The following is a 22,619-nucleotide window of genomic DNA, read 5'->3' as shown; positions in this document are numbered from 1 at the left end:
CTTTAGTATGCTTCTTCTTCCTAGGGAAGGATTTTTGCAGTATCTCCCAAATTACTCCCAGAAACTCTTGCCATTGCTGTTCCACTGTCTTTCCTGCTAAGCTCATCTCCCAGTCAATTCTGGCCAGCTCCTCCCTCATGCCTCTGTAGTTGCCTTTATTCAACTGTAATACCGTTATATCTGATTCCAGCTTTTTCCCCTCAAATTGCAGGGTAAATTCTATCATATTATGGTCACTTCTTCCTAAGGGTTCCTTCACCTTAAGCTCCCTTATCAAATCTGCCTCATTACTCATAACTAAATCTAGAATTGCCTGTTCCCTAGTGGGCTCCACCACAAGCTACTCCAAAAAGCCATCTCGTAGACATTTCACAAATTCCTTTTCTTGGGATCCACTACCAACCTGATTTTTCCAGTCTACCTGCATATTGAAATCCCCCATGATCACTGTAACCTTGCCTTTCTTACATGCCTTTTCTAACTCCTGGTGTATCTTGTGCCCCACATCCTGACTACTGTTCAGAGGCCTGTACATAACTCCCATTATGGTTTTTTTTTTACCTTTGCGGTTCCTCAACTTTACCCACACAGATTCTACATCATCTGACCCGATGTTGTTTCTTGCTATATTAGTGAATTGGGCTAATACAGACAAGCAACTGGCTCTAATTGGTATCCAGCTTTCAGAGAAGGAGACTCTGTTGGACCAGATGTCTGCTGCCTTAAAAAGGTTCCTGGGGAAACAGTCTTCTCCATTTATGGAAAAAATGGTATATTCCACTGTGACACAAAGACTAGAAAATTCAATGCTTACCAGGTTTAGAAATACTCCAGAAACTAGATGCAGGCGTCAATGGAACGGAAGGATTAAAGACAGATGGAACTGAGCTGAAAGCATGCATAGGATATCAAATTATATCAGCCAAAGATGAAATTGGAACAATAATGGCTGAATGAATTCCAGAAATGCCCAAGGAAAAGTTAATAGATGCTTTAGATGTGACTCTAAGTATCATTATGCAGTAAGTTGCCCAGAGCAAAGAGGCAGGGTTTTGAAATGACACATGAAGAAAATAATTCTGAGGAAAGGGTGAAGATAATGATGGACCTGAACAGATTAGACTGGTCACAGGAGTTTTAATCCCATAATGAATGTATTAGTCACAGACTTCTTTAATTGTGCAATATTAGATATTCCAGCAATATGTGGGGTAGATTCGTTAAAATGTTATCTTGATTCACTAAGTAGTGAAGTTGGATATAGGCTTATGAAACCTAAAACTACGATTTAAGAACATAAGAAACAGGATCAGGAGTAGACCATTCTGCACCTCAAACCTGCTCTGCCATTCAGTAAAATTTATGGCCGATCTGATTGTGGCCTTAACTCCACTTTCCTGCTTGTCCTTTATAACCCTTGATTTTCTTGTTAATCAGAAGTCAAATCAAAAACTCAGCCTTGAATATACGCAATGACAGCTTCTACTGCTTGCTGGGGAAGAGAATTTCAAACACTGATCATCATCTGAGTGAAGAAATTTCTCCTTTTCTCTGCCTTAAATGGGAGACCCCTTCTTTTGAAACCATTCCCCCTAGTAGATTTGGCAATGGCAGCACCTTGAGATCATTGAAGAGAGTAGTGATTCCATGTAAAATAGTTGGAGTAAGCCATTTTAAGCACAGATGTTATCTCTAGTGAGAAACTTATGATGTTTTGTAAGTCATCATTGAAAAATGCACAACTAAATCCTCTAGATTCCAATAAGGCAATTATTTTTGGGAAGTTGGTTGACCTGCAATTTACCCATTATTGCTATTCTTTAACATCTGACATTTCTCATCTAAGTGTTAGACAAGTATTAACGGTATCAGGTGGTAAGGAGAAATTCCTTCATATAATACTGCTTCTAATGGTGCTACACACACTTACATCAATGTCGTAGGGGTAGGCAGTGCTGCAGGCAGCTATCTGCGCAACCTGCAGTGTTATTCATTGATACACAAAAAAAATTCTCCTCCAAGTCTTAAAGTTACGGAGACAGTTTGCCCACTCTACCTGACAACTGTTAAAAATCCTGCTAAAAGACACATATGGGCCAGAATCTTCTGTTTGGCATGCGGGGGTGGGCCCTGCACACCGACGCATAAAATGACGCGCAGTGATGCCAGGCTTGCGTCCCGACATCACCACACGTCATTCTGATCTACTGATCGGCAGGTGGCACCGGAGTTGGCTGCGCGCCAACCAAACTGTCAAAGGCCTGTTAAGGCCATTAATAAAACAATTAACCCAAATAAGAAAGCTGCCCGTCCAATCTTAAGGTTAATGGTCAGGCAAAGAGCCCAGGCGGCCTTCGGATTTTTCATGAAAACTCATCCATGGGAGGGATGAGGTTTCATGAAGGTTTTATTAATTAAATAAAAATGTTTATGAAAAGTCATAAACATGTCCCAGCTCATGTAACACTGTCACAAGGGGGCCTGTCTGAATAGTTTTTTATCAAACTTTTAAACTTAAGTTAATCTCCCTGAGGCAGCTCCGTGCTTTGGAGATTTCTGCACTCTTTTAGGCGCATGTGCGATAGATCGCAGGCCCCTCCTCTCCCCGCCCGCACAGGTAGTGCTGAGTGCTATGGCTGCATATCACGCTGGGTGGGCCTTAATTGGCCCAGCCACATAAAATGGCAGCGTGCAGCCGTTCACGGGTGGCAAGCAGCTCCGTACCCAGCCATGCCCGCTCCCGACCGGCCAGCCTGATGGTGAGAAAATTCTTCCCATGTAGTTGAAAAAGAGAATTTGAGGCTAATAGAAAAGATTAGTCAGAATTCTGGGATATGTATGAGGTATCAAAGGACACCAACATATCATAATGTAAGCTTTCCATTGGCGCGTGACTTTAACAAGGGAGCAAGGAGGTGCCATGCATCGAAAGGAATGGGACAAAGACAGATATATTTTTGTCGTACAATTTATTGAACTGACTATAAGATTTAGTACTTCCAAGCTAATACATAGTAAGGACAAGAAATTTATTGTGGATAAAATTTTGGAAAAATGGAGAAACAGATAATTCCTTTGTAATTGTATTTTTTTCTTCACCTGTATCTAATTTTTGCATGAGTAATAGCATAGGTGAGGTGAATGAGCGAGATATTGTATTTTAAATCTCCAGGGCAAGCGTAGGATAATAAATAACTTTCTTTATTTAAACACACATAAAAGCTTGCTGCTGGAATTATTTAAATTGGGGCAATCACTCTGAGGTTAAGAAAAATACACACACCTCACATAAAAAACATAAAATTCTGTCTGTGACAATATGCTTTTGTGATCATCCTTTGCTTAATAAGATACTACAATTAATGCCATTTCTCTGAGCATTTAAATGCTTTACATGTAGTGATAGAGGCTTTTATCAATGCTGAGGTATCAGAGAAAATCCATAGGGCACTAAGGCATCATATTAGACTATCTGAGATAGAGATCAATTCAGGAGATTTAGCATACTGTAAAAGAAAGGGTCATGGAGAATGGAAGGACCCTGATAATATAATGGGTTTGATGATAAAAAGGCATTTGGCAATTAAACTGTTATGGTTTGCTCATCATGATTAATCAGAATTAATTATAAAATTCCAGACTTTGAGCAGCTGATGGAAGTAAATGAGGCACCCTCTACCTCAGTGTCCATGTTTCTTGTGACGAGAGACTGGAGGAACAGAATATGTAGATTAAGGGCTGCATAGTGTTGATCTAACACACAAGGAGAAATGAAACTGGATGAACAACCCGGCATTGACCTAGTTACCGGAAATGACAATGGCAAGCTCAGCCCTGTCAACCCTGCAAAGTCCTCCTAACTAACATCTGGGGGCTAGCGCCAAAATTGGGAGAGCTGTCTCACAGACTAGTCAAGCAACAACCTGACATAGTCATCCTCACGGACTCATACCTTACAGGTAATGTCCCAGACACCTCCACCGCCATCCCTGGGTATGTCCTCTCTCACCAGCAGGACAGACCCAGCAGAGGTGGTGGCACAGTGGTATATAGTCAGGAGGGAGTTGCCCTAAGAGTCCTTAATATCGACTCCTGGCTCCATGAACTGTCATGGCATCAAGTCAAACATGGGCAAGGAAACCTCCTTCTGATTACCACGTTCTGCCCTCCCTCAGCTGATGAATCAGTGTTCCTCCATTTGAACATCACTTGGGGGAAGCACTGAGGGTGGCAAGGACAAAGAATATACTCCGGGTGAGGGACTGCAATGTCCATCACCAAGAGTGGCTCGGAAGCACCACAACTGACCGAGTTGGCCGAGTCCTAAAGAACATAGCTGCTAGACTGAGTCTGCGGCAGGTGGTGAGGGAACCAATGAGGGAAAAACATACTTGACCTCATCCTCACTAACCTAACTGCCATAGATGTATCTGTCCATGACAGTATCGGTAGGAGTGCACCGCACAGTCGTGGAAATGAAGTCCCACGTTCACATTGAGGATGCCCTCCATCGTGTTGTGTGGCACTACCACCATGCTAAATAGGGTAGGATTTAAATCTAGGGTAGATTTAATCTTCTGTTGAAGAGTCATGCGGACTCGAAACGTTAACTGGGCTCCTTTCCACGGATGCGGCCCGACCTGCTGAGTTTTTTCAGGTATTTTTGTTTTTGTTTTAGATTTAAAAGACATCTAGCAACTCAAGACTGGGCATCCAAGGGGCGCTGTGGGCCATCAGCAGCAGAATTGTACTCAAACAAAATCTGTAGCGTCATGGCCCGGCATATCCCTCACTCTACCATTACCATCAAACTAGGGGATCAGCCATAGTTCAATGAATTGTGCAGGAGGGCATGCCAGGTGCAGCACCAAGCATACCTAAAAATGAGGTGTCAACTGGTGAAGCTATAACACAAGACTACTTACATTTCAAACAGCATAAGCAGCAAGTGATAGACAGGGCTAAGCGATGGCACAGCCAACAGATCAGAACTAAGCTCTGCAGTCCTGCCATATCCAGCCATGAATGGTGTGGACAATTAAACAACTCACTAGAGGAGAAGGAGGCTCCACAAGTATCCTCTTCTTCATTGATGGAGGAGCTCAGCTCAATAAGGCTGAAGCATTTGCTACAATCTTCAGCCAGTAATGCCGAGTGGGTGATCCATCTCCGCCTCATCTGAAGGCCCCCAGCATCACAGATGCCAGTCTTCAGCCAAGCCAATTCACTCCATGCGATATCAAGAAACCACTGAAGGCACTGGATACGGCAAAGGCTATGGGCCCTGACAATATTCCAGCAATAGTACTGAAGACTTGTGCTCCAGAACTTGCCACGCCCCTAGCCAAGCTGTTCCACTACAGCTGCAACAATGGCATCTACCGGCTATGTTGAAAATTGTCCTCTACACAAAACAGGACAAATCCCACCCGGCCAATTACTGCCCCATCAGTCGACTCTCCATCATCAGTAAAGTAATGGAAGGGGTCATCAAGTGCTATCAAGCGGCACTTGCTTAGCAATAACCTGCTCACCAATGCCCAGTTTGGGTTCCGCCAGGGCCACTCAGCTCTTGACCGCATTACAGCCTTGGTACAAATATGGACAAAAGAGCTGAACTCCCGAGGTGAGGTGAGAGTGACTGCCCTTGACATCAAGGCCGCATTTGACTGAGTGTGACATCAAGGAGCCCTAGCAAAACTGGAGTCAATGGGAAGGTGAGAGTGATTGCCCTTGACATCAATGGAGTCAATGGAAATCAGGGGGGAGACTCTCTGCTGATTGGAGTCATACCTAGCACAAAGGAAGATGGTTGTGGTTGTTGGAGGTCAGTCATCTCAGCTTCAGGACAGCACTGCAGGAGTTCCTCAGGATAGTATCCTCGGCCAAACCAACTTAAGCTGCTTCATCAATAACCTTCCTTCCATCATAAGGGCAGGAGAGGGGTGTTCGCTGATGATTGCATAATGGTCAACCCATTTGGGACTTCCCTGATATTGAAGCAGTCCATGTCAAAATGCAGCAAAACCTGGACAATATCCAGGCTTGGCCTGACAAGTGGCAAGTAACATTTGCGCCACACAAGTGTCAGGCAATGACCATCTCCAACAAGAGAGAATCTAACCATAGCCCCTTGATGTTCAATAACATTACCATGATTGAATCCCGCATTATCAACATCCTGGAGTTACCATTGACCAGAAACTGAAATGGACTAGCCTTATAAATACTGTGGCTACAAGAGCAGGTCAGAGGCTAGGAATCATGCGATGAGTAACTCACCTCCTGACTTCCCAAAGCCTTTCCACCATCTACAAGGCACAGTCAGGAGTGTGTTGGAATACTCCCCACTTGCCTGGATGAATGCAGCTCCTACAACACTCAAGAAGCTCGACACCATCCAGGATAAAACAGCCTGCTTGATTGGCACCACATCCACAAACATTCATTCCCTCCACCACCGATAAGACCATAAGACATAGGAGCAGAAATTAGGCCATTCGGCCCATCGAGTCTGCTCCGCCATTCAATCATGTCTGATAAGTTTCTCAACCCCATTCTCCCACCTTCTCCCCATAACCTTTGATCCCATTATCAATCAAGAATCTATCTATCTCAGTCTTAAATACATTCAATGACCTGGCCTCCACAGCCTTCTGTGGCAATGAATTCCATAGATTCACCACTCTCTGGCTAAAGAAGTTTCTCCTCATCTCTGTTCTAAAAGGTCTTCCCTTTACTTTGAGGCTGTGCCCTCAGGTCCTAGTCTCTCCTACTAATGGAAACATCTTCCCCACGTCCACTCTATCCAGGCCTTTCAGTATTCTGTAAGTTTCAATCAGATTCCCCCTCATCCTTCTAAACTCCATTGAGTATAGACCCAGAGTCCTCAAACGTTCCTCATATGTTATGCCTTTCATTCCTGGGATCATTCTTGTGAACCTCCTCTGGACCCTCTCCAGGGCCAGCACATCCTTCCTGAGGTATGGGGCCCAAAATTGCTCACAATATTCTAAATGTGGTTTGACCAGAGCCTTATAAAACCTCAGCAGCACATCCCTGCTTTTATATTGTAGTCCTCTCGAAATAAATGCCAACATTGCATTTGCCTTCCTAACTATCAACTCAAGTTAACCTTAAGAGAGAATCCTGGACTAGGACTCCCAAGTCCCTTTGCACTCCAGATTTCTGAATTCTCTCCCCATTTAGAAAATAGTCTATGTCTCTATTCTTCCTACCAATGCATGACCTCACAGTTCCCCACGTTGTATTCCATCTGCCACTTCTTTGCCCATTCTCCTAACCTGTCTAAATCCTTCTGCAGCCTCCCCGCCTCCTCAATACTACCTGTCCCTCCACCCATCTTTGTATCATCTGCAAACTTAGCCAGGATGCCCTCAGTTCCTTCATCTAGATCATTAATGTATAAAGTGAAAAGTTGTGGTCCCAACACTGACCCTTGAGGAACTCCACTAGTCACCGGCCACCATCCTGAGAAAGACCCCCTTATCCCCACTCTCTGCCTCCTGCCAGACAGCCAATCTTCTATCCATGCTAGTACAATGCCTCTAATGCCATGGGCTCTTATCTTACTGAGCAGCCTCCTGTGCGGCACCTTGTCAAAGGCCTTCCGGAAGTCCAAGTAGATAACATCTATTGGCTCGCCTTTGTCTAACCTGCTCATTACCTCCTCAAAGAATTCTAACAGATTTGTCAGGCATGACCTCCCCTTGATGAAACCATGCTGACTTTGCCCTATTTTACCATGCACTTCCAAGTATTCTGAATTCTCATCCTTGATAATGGACTCTAAAATCTTACCAACGACTGAGGTCAGGCTAATCGGCCTGTAATTTCCCGTCTTTTGCCTCATTCCCTTCTTAAACAGGGGGGGTTACATTAGCAATTTTCCAGTCTTCTGGGACCCTCCCTGACTCCAGTGATTCCTGGAAGATCGCCACTAACGCCTCCACTATCTCTTCAGCTATCTCCTTCAGAACTCTGGGGTGTAATCCATCCGGTCCAGATGATTTATCCACCTTCAGACCTTTCAGTTTTCCTAGCACCTTATCCTTGGTAATGACCACCATACTCACCTCTGCCCCCCGACTCTTTTGAACTTTGGGGATGTTACTCGTGTCTTCCACCATTAAGACTGATGCAAAGTACCTATTCAATTCCTCTGCCATTTCTTTGTTCCCCAGTACTACTTCTCCAGCGTCATTTTCCAGCGGCCCAATGTCCACTTTTGCCTCTCTCTTACCCTTTATATATCTAAAAAAAACTCTTGCAATCTTCTTTTATATTACTGGCTAGTTTACCCTCATATTTAATCTTCTCCCTCCTTATTTCTTTTTTAGTTGTCCTCTGTTGGTCTTTGTAGGCTTCCCAATCCCCTGGCTTCCCACTGCTCTTCACCGCATTTTATGCTTTCTCTTTAGCTTTTATGCTGTCCCTGACTTCCCTTGTCAGCCACGGTTGCCTCGTCCTCCCTTTAGTATGCTTCTTCTACCTAGGGATGAATTTTTGCTGTACAAGAGCAGCAGTGTGCACCATCTACAAGATGCACTGTAGGAATTCACTAGGGCTCCTTTGACAGCACCTTCTAAACCCATGACCACTACCATCTAAAAGGATGAGGGCAGAAGGTAGATTGGAACACCACCACCTCGAAGTTCTCCTCCAAGTCACTCACCATCCTGACTTGGAAGTATATCGCTGTTCCTTCACTGTCGCTGGGTCAAAGTCCTGGAATTTCCTCCTTAACAGCACTATAGGTGTGTCCACACCACATGGACTGCAACAGTTTAAGAAGGCAGCTCACCATCACCTTTTCAAGGGCAGCTAGGGACGGGCAATAAATGCTGGCCCGGCCAGCGAAGCCCACATCCCATGATTAAATAATAATTTTAAAAAAGACAGAGCTATCACATTCACCAGGCAATTACCTATACTGGGTACTCAGGTGACAAATGTTCCAGAAGTGACTCATGAATGGAGAGATGTAACAATTGTGGAACAACTACTGATACATTTGAATTTTGGTTGAATGCTCAGGATGATGGTCAAGAAGTGGGGTCCATGGACTGACAGAGTTGAGTGAAAGAGTGGAAAGTAAGAATGCAGAGAAAGAAACGATAGCGTGTGCAGAAGTGACTCTTAAGTTAGAAAAAAAATCATAAACCACAGAAAGAACTTCTAAAAGTGGAAGAGATAGATCTCACAGTAATAGTCCCGGAAACATAAAAGTGCAAGTAGAGGTCCTAGCTTCAGTAGATCAGACCATGAAATAAACATCATAGAATGATCACAGAACTAGAAATCTTCATGATCATGCAGTTTGATGATTGCCAATAAACGAGGATAAACAAAAGAGGCAAAACAAAGGGAATTAGATAGGTTGAGAGAGTTTGGCATTTCTTCTGAGACATCAGGGAAGGGTCAACCAGCTTTGCTCCATAGGTGGGTTAATACTTAGATGGGACTAATAATAACTTAAAGCAAGGCTGGTAGCTGGGGGTTTTGAAGAAAATCTGGGTGATACAAATATTAGAGTGGGCTCTCCCATTGCTGGAAAAGTATTCTTAACCTTTTTTTTGCTCTTTTGGGCATATATTCATGAGTGAGTCAGATCAATTGACATCAAAGCAGCATTTCTGCAGGACAATGCTTTTCAGAGGGAAACATTTCTAAAAGCGTCTAAAGAAGCAGCAGAGGTGGAAGGAGAACTAAAGAAACTAAACAAATGCATCTATAACCTGAATGATTATTCCAGGGTTTGTTATTTTTCAGTGTGATCTGTTCAAGAACAAAAGATCATAAGAAATAGGAGCAGCAGAGGAATATACGGTTCCTTAAACCTGCTCTGCCATTCAATATGATCATGGCTGATCTCTGCCCACTCTTCATATCCTTCAATTCCCTGAGAGACCAAAGGCTGGATTTTCCTTGTCCCAACTGGGACTGAAATGGAGGCAGGGCTGGTAAAAATGGCAGTTGGGTCGTAGATCTGGAAGTCCCGCCTCCATTTCATGCACCAGCTATTTTCAAACCACTGAAAGATCTTCTAAAAGTGGAAGAGATAGATCTCACAGTAATAGTCCCGTAAACATAAAAGTGCAAATAGAGGTCCTAGCTTCAGTAGATTAGACCATGAAATAAACATCATAGAATGATCACAGAACTAGAAATCTTCATGATCATGCAGTTTGATGATTGCCAGTAAACGAGGATAAACAAGAGAGGCAAAACAAAGGGAATTAGATAGGTTGAGAGAGTTTGGCATTTATTCTGAGACATCAGAGAAGGGTCAACCAGCTTTGCCAGTACCATTTTAAAGATGGCCAGTTCAGATCTGCCATAATTTTCATGGAAGTGGCCACTATGGAGAAGGCCTCCTGATTTACATCTGATGAGTGAGTTCATGAACAGTGACTTGGGGGTAGGAAGAATGTTTCCTGCTTTACAGTTCATTAGGAAAAGCTGAAATCTAAGATAGTTCTGTGTCACTAACAGTGCAAGCTGGCAAGGATTTGGATTGGGACAAGATTTTTTTCCAAAGGCTTATTTGGCTAATTTTAAAAATTTTGACAGTTCTGAGATTGTAACGTCCGACCTAAAATGAATACTTGTGTGAGTGCATAAGGTGGGGTGAAGATGTGTATGGGGGTGTGTTGGAGGGGTGGTGGGGAAGGACGAAATTCAGGTGAAGGAAGTGGAAGTGGTGTTGGGGTGGGGGGGGGGGGTGCATAAAACTGATCTGCATTACTTTATTTATTGTTTTGAGCCACCATTGTTCTCACCCATGAGGATGGGTCTTTAAACTGGGCCACATCAGTATTGGCCCATCTCTGCCTCTGGACCCATTTCTACTTCCATGCCCACCTCCCCAACACAAAAATAGATTAGGCATTATCCTCCAGGATGGAATCGGGATTGTGGGGTTGGAAAAATGTCTCACTCCCAATACACTTCTCAGCCATGAAAATTCAGGCCCACAAAATCTGTCTATCACAGTCTAAATATACTCAATGATGGAGCATCTACTACTCACAAACCCTATGAGTGAAGAAATTTCTCCTTATCTCAGTCCTAAATAATTGTTCCCTTATCATGAGAATGTCACCTATATCCTAGATTCCCTAGCCAGGGGTAACAGCCTCTCAGCATCTACCCTTGTATGTTTCAATAAGATCACCTCTCATTCTCCTAAACTCCAGAGAGAGTAGGTCCAATTTAATCAGCCTGCAAAAAATAGGTTGTATTTAAGCAGATCCAGCAATCTTTTACTAGGACTATAAAGGAAAACTTTCAAGCATCTTAATCACCCATGTGGATGGAATTTGAGAAATGCATCATTGGTAAGATTAGACTAAAATTTATAATTGGGAATCAGACTTGTGAGGTTTTTAAATATATTGGTTTAGATATTAAGTAAAGTAAATCTTGTATAACTTTAAATCAATGCTCCTATTAAGAATCTGGGAAGATATATACTGAGGTTCTCATCTTTAGGTGACCCAAAGAACATGAAGCTACTTATCTTTAGGAATGTTTCACATGCTAGCCTTCCTGATGGGTATTCTTTCATAGTTTTTCTTATGGTTGAGTATGGGAAATGTTGTCTTTTGGCTTGGGAAGCTAAGAAAATTAAAAAAGGTTGTTAAAAGTATTCTGGCTGCTAAAGTGGAAGCATGTGGATACGGGATTCTATTTGCCAAATATTTTAAGTGATATTTTGTACAACTGGCATACTGAAGATAAGATGTCCATTGAAGGTTATGCAGACAATTGTTCATTGTAGGATAAGGTACCGCCTACAAATAATGTGTGTGAGATAAGATTAAGAATTAACTTCGTCGGTTTGAAAAAAAATTGCTGGAAAGAAATTTCTAAAATTAAGTGAGTTGATTGAAGCTATCAACCGTAGAATTGCTTTACAAAAAGAAGTGTGTGTGTGCTAAGAAATTATTAGGGGTTCTGGAGAAGGATTACCTCAATGCAATGTTTTGCACATTGTATTGGAGTCTTTATTCATTTTTAAAAATTTTTCGGCTGAATATATAAAGTCTCATTTTTAGTTTATTTAAAGATAGAGCAGGGAATCTGTTAACTGAATATTAATTAGTTATTAACTGTATTCAAGGACTGCGGCGTGGACTGCAGCGGTTCAAGAAGGCAGTTCACCACCACCTTCTCAAGGACAATTAGGGATGGGCAATAAATGCTGGCCTAGCCAGTGACGCCCACATCCCATAAAATGAATAAAAGAACAAGTAGTGGCTATTAATTTGAGACTCATAGTATTTCTCATGGTTGAGTATGGGAGTAAATCCCATACTCATTTGTTCATATTTATAGGAGCAGACTGAAAGAGGGATCTATGGTTGGAAGATGCACAACATGCAATGTGTCTCTGCCAATAAAAGTTTGTAAATTTATAAAGACGAGGCTCCTGCATTTTATTAGCAGTGCCTGGCTTGACTTCTAAAAGCCACCAGCTCAACTACCCATATTGCATGTCATTCAGAAGATAGCATGGAGTGGGATCAGCATGTGCTGAGACACCAGGCAATAGTGGCTTGCAGACAAAGCAGGGCCAGAAGGACGCAGGAGCCAGCTTGCCAGGAGACAAGGTCACGCACAGATTCGCCAACAGAGGACTTAAATGGTGCAGCCTACAGAAGAAGTTTAATGGGTATGTGCAACAAAATGTTTGGTGCATTAGGAGGCCTGCTAGAAAGCTTGCGTTCAATGTCAAAGAGCACAGGACAGTCCAGCAACAACTTGGCACAGGCTTTTGGACAGAGCTTGGAGCCCATCCTCTCCAGCGTGGAAATGGTGGCCAATGCCATAAAAACACGTGTGCAGCCAACCATGATTCAGCATCTGATAGCCAGTGTCACAGCTTCCATTTCAGCAAATGCAGCAGTTACCCAATGTCTGAGTGCTACAGCCGAAACTCAGACCACTATCATGCAAGGTCAGCTTACTGCAGTATAAGCTCAGACTGCTGCCATCAAAGCTGTGGACTACAGTATGCAATGGGGCTTGCAGGTGGCCACAGCAGTCCAGCAATCCGCAATCCAACAGGTTACTAAGATTGCTGAGGCACATCCCGGGGCAGTGGCAGTGGTTCCATGAAGCACAAACTTACTATCCTCTCTCAGGAAGACAGCATTCATCCTCCTAACTTGGTCAGTCCATCAATGCTGTTGCTGTTATCTGTCAGCCAACCAACCTAAACTTCGGCCACCCATGCAAAAATGACAAAGTCTAAGGCCAGTACTTCTAAGTCCAGAGCTGCTCAAAGTCATTCACCAAGGCCATCTTTAGTCAACCGAACTGAAAGTCATCAGCTTTCCAACACCCATGATGCAGCCACTGGGGTCGCATCTGGTAGGAGCACTAAGTTAGGTACACGGAAGACAGACATCAAGAAAATGCACTAGGATGATTAGTTGTCTTTTTTATGCAATATGGAGGGAGCTCATTTATAAGTTTGGTTTGGAATGTTTATTTTGTGGTGGCTTTTATTTTTATATTATGGCCAAGTGATGCTGTGATGATCAGTGACAGAGAGAAGATAAAGGGCTGGACTTTGGCTACCAAAATGGGTAGCTCAAGTTGGGAAACTTCCCTCTGTCATTGACCATCAGGGCATCTGCTTGGCCACAATATAAAGAGTTCCCAACTCGTTAGACCTGCCTCGGTAAAATGCACCCTCGATTTTTGTTAAGAGGCGAGTGCAGGATGGAGTCAGGGTGCCGACCCCAGAAAGAGAGCATCAGAGGCTAGGGAGGCGGCTGAGAGCTGAGGTGGTCTGGTTGGGAGACCCAATTATTCGTCTTCTAGGTCTTCTAGCCCTTACCCCACCCAAACTCACAAGGCCCCCTATACCCCCATGTCAACTCATGTCTCCCCCAACCGCCCCATGACTGCTACCAACTCACTCAGAATCTACAACGGACAGACTTGAGGAGCCGCATGGATGTTATAAAATAAGTTCATAAAATCTGATACAGCTCTCACCACACAGTCTCAACCGTTAAAAAAAACTCCTATTCATGAAAGCCTAGTCAAAGCTTTTAAATCTCAAATGCTTAATCTCAAAAACAAACACATTTCTATTTAGACCCCACATCAAAGACAGCTAATCCTTTAATAGCATCTTTAAATGATCAAACTGTGAACTCAAAACCCCTGCTGAGATACTTTTGGAACTCAGCCAAGTGTTCATAAAGAGACCTTAGGAAATGTGAGTAAAAATCATAGAAGCTGCTAGAACAGATGCTACTCCACTTGGCCTGTCACTTAAAGCACAATGCCATGTATTTTATAACTCTCACTGACACCTGCAACCAGTTTTCTTTTTACAGTCTAAAGGGTAGGGGATTTAAGAATCCTTAAGATCATGACAATTAAACAGACCTTATCTGCTCTTCAAGAACCTTGACATTTACTCCATAAATTCATGATGCCACACTATGGGTTAAGGCCCTTGCAACAGCCAAAATGGGATCTGTTTGAATTCAACACGGATTTCAAATGGCCCTACTGAGTTTAGGCTTTCTACTTGTGTGAATCCCACTTTCCCTTGCCAGTAAAAATTGGATCTGTCAGAAATGGGGTGGGTCTTCCACATCTGAGTCTGACCCGCCGTTTTTGAAGGCTCACGGAGTCTTCCCAACTTCGCAAAAACCTGTCCAAGTTGTGGGACTATTGATGAATGGCAAATTAGGGTTTTGGTTACCGGTATCGCACATAGGGCAGTACAATCAGAAAGGGCCTGTCTAGATTTCCTCCTGCCTTCCTCTTCCACTACATCCTCCTCCTCCTCCTGCCCCTGAGCTGTTTGCTGTGTAGCTGGTGGGAAAGGCTTCCTCTCATGATGGCAAAGTTAAATGTGGATCATCAACAGCAATGAAATCCAAATTAATAATATGCACTGTAGAAATGGAGAGATTTGGAAAAAAGTCTTGTGTTTTTCTGATGAATACAAAAGGCTGAAATTTCAAAGAGCAGTTCATAGGAGAAGAGATGACCAAGAAATCAGTGAAATACTTCAGAACAGAAAATAATTTCAATTAGAGAGGCCCTGTTAATTGTACTATAATAGTTCTACTGGCTTCAGCTGCCATGACTATTTTAACAACGTGTAATAAATAATATCAGGAAGATCTGGTTATTGCATTATAAAAACTGACCTTCAGTTTTTGGTCATACCTTCAAATGCCCAAAAGAAAAGAATAAAAGTATTCTTTTCTACAAATGATGTCTGAGTCCTCAGAGACACAAGATTCATCTGTTTATTATGAGTGAACTCAAGCAAAGAAAATATGCCAATCTCAGTGACAGATGCCATATGAATAGCTGGTGTTGGAAATGGCATTCTGTGAAGTAAATGCCAAATTCTCTTCCCATATTGAATTTTTTACAGGCACATTTCACAGTCTAATCTCTTCATTATTTTAAAGGTCTCAATCAAATCTTCCCAAAGTCTATACATTGCTACAGTGAAAAGACCTAGCTCACTCTCATGGTGACTTGCAAGGGTGCTTTGTGGTAATAAAAAAACACCCTTTGGAAGGAAAACTGGGATAGTTCATTTGAAAATTTGCTTGTTGTTGTTAACCATATGGTCTTATAGTTTATACATATACACTTCCAGCATGTTATAGTAACACATGCTGGAAAAATGGAAATCTCCATGGAATATCGATAGTTTCTTGCGTATGCTGCCAGCTAATTGTTTTTGAGCACCAAGGAGAAAATATATGGTAAACCTATAGGTGAAATAACAAAGAAAAGTTGTTTTGAGTATAAAATGAGCATAAATTCCTAATTTTATACTCATTTTAACTTACATTTAACATACATGTGTGTCTACTGACATTGATCATGCATGTGTTTGTATATATACAAGGAAATAGCCTTGTAACATTGCTTCGATTTCAGAAACACCTTTTCTCCTACCTGGTGGCCAAAAAGTAATAAATTGTTGTATAACTGAGGTGTTCCTGAAAATGTTTTATGCAATTGTCAAACCATAACTGACTTACTTTGGGGCTTCTAGAACCTTCCAGATCATCTGCAGTCAGATCAGTTGCCAAAATCTCAGCTTTGATTATGTCCAGGGCTCGAAGAATCCAGTTGTGCTGTCGTTTGATTTGTCTCTGTAGTTCCTGCCATTGGCTTGCAATAATCTGCAGCATGTCTTTCAATCCTTCAAAGCAGAGCACATAGATATCAGCACTCAACAGAAGCAGCACAAAACTAATAACATTCAATTAACAAATGTTATAGGCAGGCACTATAACTTGCAGCTTGTATTTCCCCATAAATATTCAATCAAGTTATATCTCCACTCTTCAAAGTCCGAATGAAACATCTAAAGGGAAAAAAAATTCTAAACCCACTTCTAAAATAAATCAACACAACCAAAGTTAACAAATACCACCATTAACTCCCATTTACAAATTAAGCTTGAAATGTGTTGAATCACATCACAATGCTAGAAAATACAAAAAAACTTCTTGTTTCCAGCAATGATGGTTCCAGGTGAGGAATAGCTCCAATTAGTTCAATGCTGCGCTGATACTGCTTCAGTGATTTGCCTCAACCCTAACTTCTGAACAGCTCCCTGCTGTACTAATCAATAAAGCATTTCAATCTTTTGGAATTGGGTCTTCAGGGTCTCACACTATCAGATTAGGTACAATGCTTAGGATTGATATAGACTGTGCTGACTTAGAAGATTGCAACTATAAGAAATACATTAATTTACAGCCTTTACAATCATCCAGCATGCTGGGATAACACACTTTCATCTTCTGCTCTGGGCTGGACTCAAATTAGTTCTCAGCAGGGACTGACTGCAATTGAGTTGCATTTTCAGTCATGTTTTAACTCAGTATAACAATAGAAGAACAATATTTTAAAATATAGTTTTACATTTTAAATTAAATTTTATGTAACCTCTAATACAACCTTGAGTGAAGTAGCTGAGTTTTTGCTGGATAGAGTATAATGAGTTAATTTCATCCAAATTCACCAGGAGGGAACCCATGGGATCAAGTGGAACACTGGGATTTATACTCTGCCCAACATCACTCTTCGTTGACTTCAAAGAAGAGTAAAATCCCACGGGGTGTAAAACTAGTTTTTTGTATATTTTTAATTACAAGGGTGAGGAAATTTATGTCAATTGCCAATCAATTTAATTATGAGTAAAAATATTCCTTTTTTGGTGTTGTTTTGCAGGAATATTTAGATTCAATCAGCAGGGTGAATTTGAGCACTTCTTTGTTTATGCTGATCTCAATTAGGGCAATGAGTGTGGATCCAACAATTAGCCCCAACACCACATGAAGAATGGCCAATTAGGCAAGGTTTTGGAAACATGGAGACATATTGGAAATGACAGGTTTCCATTAAATTTTTATTGATATTAGCTTACCTAAAGGTAAAATCAACAAGAACAGTATCATGTTCAGTTAAACAAAATATTATGACAATATCTTAATGACTGCTGTTCCTAACAAACTTCCATGATTATTCCAAGGCAGTCCTTAGTTCTCTAACATGCTTTGAAATCTAATTTCACAACATCACAGAATCACACAGTACAGAAGAGGCCCTTCAGCCCATCGAGTCTGCACCGACACATGAGAAACACCTGATCGACCTACCTAATCCCATTTGCCAGCACTTGGCCCATAGCCTTGAATGTTATGATGTGCCAAGTGCTCATCCAGGTACTTTTTAAAGGATGTGAGGCAACCTGCCTCCAAAACCCTCCCAGGCAGCGCATTCCAGACCGTCACCACCCTCTGGGTAAAAAAAGTTTTTCCTCACATCCCTCCTAAACCTCCTGCCCTCAACTTGAACTTGTGTCCCCTCGTGACTGACCCTTCAACTAAGAGGAGCAGCTGCTCCCTATCCACCCTGTCCATGTCCCTCATCATCTTGTACACCTCGATCAGGTCGCCCCTCAGTCTTCTCTGCTCCAACAAAACAACCCAAGTTTATCCAACCTCTCTTCATAACTTAAATGTTTCATCCCAGGCAACATCCTGGTGAATCTCCTCTGCACCCCCTCCAGTGCAATCACATCCTTCCTATAATTGATGACCCAGAACTTCACACAGTACTCCAGCTGTGGCCTCACCAAGGTTCTATACAACTCCAACATGATCTACCTACTTTTGTAGTCTATGCCTCAATTGATAAAGGCAAGTGTCCCAAATGTCTTTTTCACCACCCCACCAACATGCCCTTCCGCCTTCAGAGATCTATGGACACACACGCCAAGGTCCCTTTGTTCCTCAGAACTTCCTAGTGTCATGCCATTCATTGAATACTTCCTTGTCAAATTACTCCTTCCAAAGTGTCTCACCTCACACTTTTCAGGGTTAAATTCCATCTGCCATTTATCTGCCCATTTGACCATCCTGCCTACATCTTCCTGTAGCCCAAGAAACTCAACCTCACTGTTAACCACCCGGCCAATCTTTGTGTCATCCGCAAACTTACTACTCATACCCCCCACATAGTCATCTATGTCATTTATATAAATGACAAATAATACGGGACCCAGCACAGCTCCCTGTGGTACATCACTGGACACTGGCTTCTAGTCACAAAAGCAGCTTTCTGTCATCACCCTCTGTCTCCTACAACTAAGCGAATTTTGAATCCACCTTATCAAATTACCCTGTATCCCATGTGCATTTGCCTTCTTTATAAGTCTCCCATGTGGGACCTTTTCAAAGGCTTTCCTGAAATCCGTATAAATGATATCAACTGCACTGAGGTTATCCATTTTGGTAGCAAAAACAGGAAGGCAGATTATTATCTGAATGGCTATAAATTGAGAGAGGGGAACATGCAACGAGACCCGGGTGTCCTTGCACACCAGTCGCTGAAGGTAAGCATGCAGGTGCAACAGGCGGTAAAGAAGGCAAATGGTATATTGGCCTTCATAGCCAGAGGATTCAAGTACAGAAACATAGATGTCTTGCTGCAATTGTACAGGGCCTTGGTGAGACCACACCTGGAATATTGTGTGCAGTTTTGGGATGGCGGTACTGACGTATGAGGAGAGATTGAGTTGATTAGGATTATATTCGCTGGAGTTCAGAAGGATGAGGGGGGATCTCATAGAAACCTATAAAATTCTAACAGGACTAGACAGGGTAGATGCTAGAAGGATGTTCCTGATGGTGGGGGAGCCCAGAACCAGGGGTCACAATCTGAGGATTTGGGGTAGACCATTTTGAACAGAGATGAGGAGAAATTTCTTCACCCAGAGAATGGTGAGCCTGTGGAATTCGTTACCACAGAAAGTAGTTGAGACCAAAACATTGTATGCTTTCAAGAAGGAGTTAGATATAGCTCTTGGGGTGAAAGGGATCAAAGGGGAGAAAGCGAGAGCAGGCTATTGAGTTGGATGATCAGCCATGATCATAATGAATGTTGGAGCAGGCTCAAAGAGCTGAATGGCCTACACCTGCTCCTAGTTTCTATCCTCATCTACACACCTGGTCACCTCCTCAAAAAATTCAATCAAATTTGTTAGGCATGACCTCCCTCTGACAAAGCCATGCTGACTATCCCTGATCAAACCTTGCCTCTCCAAGTGGAGATAGATTCTCTCCTTCAGAATTTTCTCCAATAGTTTCCCTACCACTGACGTGAGACTCACTGGCCTGTAGTTCCCTGGCTTATCTCTACAACCCTTCTTAAATAGCGGAACCACATTAGCTGTTCTCCAGTCCTCTGGCACCTCCCCCATGGCCAGAGAGGAATTAAAAATTTGGGTCAGAGCCCCTGTGATTTCCTCTCTTGCCTCCCTCAGCAGTCTGGGACACAAATCATCCAGACTTGGAGATTTGTCCACTTTTAAGCCTGCCAACACCTCCAATACCTTGTCACTCCCTATATCAATTTGCTCAAGAACCTCGCAATCTCTCTCCCCAAGTTCCATACCTTCGTCCTCATTCTCTTAGGTGAAGACGGATGTGAAATATTCATTCAACACTCTAAGGATGTCCTCTGGCTCCACCCATAGATTGCCCCCTTGGTCCCTTATGGGCCCTACTCTTTCCCTGGTTATCCTCTTTCCATTGATATACCTATAAAATATCTTGGGGTTTTCCCAAGCCACAGCTTTCTCATATCCCTTTTTTGTTTTCTTAATTGTTTTATTAAGCTCCACCCTGCATTGTCTGTACTCCACTAATGCCTCTGCTGATTTGCTTCCCTTGTACCTGCTAGAAGCCTCTTTTTTCCTTCTCACCGTAACCTAAATATCTCTGGTCATCCATGGTTCTCTGGGCTTGTTACTCCTTCCTATCCCCCTAAAGGGAACATGTTGACCCTGTACCCTCCCCATTTCCTTTTTGAATGCCTCCCACTGCTCCTCTGTAGATTTCCCCACAAGTAACTGTTCCCAGTCTACCCTGGCCAGATCCTGCCTTATTTTACTAAAATCCACTCTCCCCCAATCCGAAACATTTTTTTGCACCTTGTCTATTTCTTTGTCCATAACAAGCTTAAATTGTACCATGGTATGGCCATTATCACTAAAATGCTCCCCCACCACCACCTCAGCCACCTGTCCGGCTTCATTCCCCAGAATTAGGTATAGCGCTGCGCCGCCCCTTATTGGACCCTCTACATATTGATCTAAAAAGTTCTCCTGTACACATTTAAAGAAATCCACTCCATCCAAGCCCTTAACACTATGTCTAATTCCAATTAATGTTGGGAAAGTTGAAATCACCTAATATAAATACCCTATTGTTATTGTTTTTACACACCTCCGTAAATTGCGCACATATTTGCTCCTCAATTTCCCACTGACTATCTGGGGGTCTGTAATAAACACCTAACAATGTGGCTGCCCCTTTTTTATTCCAAAGCTCTACCCACAAAGCTTCATTCGATGCCCTCTCCAAGATATCATCTCTCCTTACTGCAGTAACTGACTCCTTAACTAATAATGCAATGCCTCCTCCTCTTTTACCCCTCCCCCTCAACACGCTTAACTCATCTGTTTTACCTGTAATACTCCTGGCATTAAAGTAGAGGCCATCCAGCCTCACCTTACTCCCCTGAAAGGCTTGGCCTAAATAGCCAAGAGGTTATGGTACTGGGTTTGTAACCCCCAGATCAAGAGTTCATTTTCTTAACGATCTCGTGGAGGTAATTGTGGATTCAGTTGGTTTCCTGATACTGAGGAGAGAAGGTGTGTGGTGTTGGTGTTGCTGCTCCTCAGTGTTTCAACTGTTTCTGCTGCTGCCTTTGGGGTTGTTGCTTCTGCTGTGTGCTGCTGCTGCCCCTGCACTTGAGGGTGTTTGCTGCTGCTGCTGCCCCTGCACTTGAGGGTGTTTGCTGCTGCTGCTGGACCTGCACTTGAAGGTGTTTGCTGCTGCTGCTGGACCTGCCCGTGTGGAGCAAAAGGAGAGAGAGGGAGGCCAGGAGGCCAGGACTGTGTCTGAAAACAACATCCTAGGTGGGTGTCCAACATTATTGTTTGTGTAAGGCGGGGGCAATAAAGGACTGTGTTTTGTAGGGGGAGGAAAGAAGACTGCAGGAAGGTTTGGGGAAGGAAGAGAGGGGGGTGTGTGGTTAAAACCACCATTCTGCTACCCCCCCCGCCCCACCCAGCCCTTTCCCAGTAAGGCCAGCGGTGGCTGGTGAAGACATCGCCTCCCCCTGCAAGAAGATCATCACACCCCACCCAACATCCACCTTTCACTGGAGACACCCACCTGGACTCTTCCCTTTTCCCTCCTGTGCCTCCCTGTCCTTCACTCCTCTCCCTCCTCTCCTCTCCTGTACAAAAGGGGGAGGTTATTACTACCTCCCTCCCTAGGGAGGAACATTGTATATTTAATAAAAAAAAAATATATATATATTAAAAAATATATATAATTTAAAAAAAAAAAAAAAATGGCCAATCCTTCCCAGGGTGGGCGTGGCTCTGGCCTTAAAGCCAGTTCAACATCTCCTGTGGCCGGGCCCTCGAGGGCTAATGTGGAGGCGGCTTTGTCACCGGTGGCAGGGCCTACAAAAAAGACTTATGCGGGGGTGGTTGCTTCTGCAGCTCCTGCTGCTCCCGCTGCCCTGTCGCCATTCCGTCTCCTCACCAGGGCCCTCGGGGTAAAATGCTACGCTCACCCTGAGATGACTATTGAGGCCTGCGTTAAGGCTATGGCTGGGGTTGTCGGCCCCTCAGCCATTGTCGCGGCCTCAAAGATGTATGGGAGGGCCATCTTTTTCTTGAGGTCCGAGCGGGCGGTGCGGCTCGCCCTGCAGAAGGGGCTCACTGTGGGCGGGACTTTTCTGGCGGTGGATCCCCTTGAGGCCACCGCCCAGAAGATTGTTATTTCAAATGTCCCGCCCTTTATACCATGTGGGCTCCTCCTCCCCCACCTTAATAAGCTGGGGGAGGTCAGGTCGGGGGTTGCACCAGTCCCGCTCGGCCTCAAAGACTCGGCCCTCCGCCACGTGTACTCCTTCCGGCGCCAAGTTTTCGTCCGCTTGGCCCGGGAGGAGTGCCTGGAGGGAGCCTTCTCAGTTAATTTTGAGGGGACCGCCTATCGGGTCTTCTG

General features: G+C 43.4%; 1 protein-coding gene across 5 annotated transcripts in view; it reads right to left on the bottom strand.

The window, feature by feature from the left end:
* The window catches only part of akap6 (A kinase (PRKA) anchor protein 6), a 527,594-nt gene that overhangs the window by 315,907 nt on the left and 189,068 nt on the right, over window positions 1-22,619 (bottom strand). For all 5 annotated transcript variants that reach the window (XM_041214722.1, XM_041214723.1, XM_041214726.1 and 2 more), the window contains exon 6: window positions 16,062-16,225. In XM_041214722.1, coding sequence (XP_041070656.1) covers window positions 16,062-16,225 — 164 coding nt within the window. The remainder of the gene's footprint in view (window positions 1-16,061; window positions 16,226-22,619) is intronic.

Source organism: Carcharodon carcharias, chromosome 20 (assembly GCF_017639515.1).
Source record: "Carcharodon carcharias isolate sCarCar2 chromosome 20, sCarCar2.pri, whole genome shotgun sequence".
Lineage (NCBI taxonomy): Eukaryota > Metazoa > Chordata > Chondrichthyes > Lamniformes > Lamnidae > Carcharodon > Carcharodon carcharias.
The sequence above is the reverse complement of the archived record's forward strand: the minus strand, read 5'-3'. Positions and strand labels throughout refer to the sequence as shown.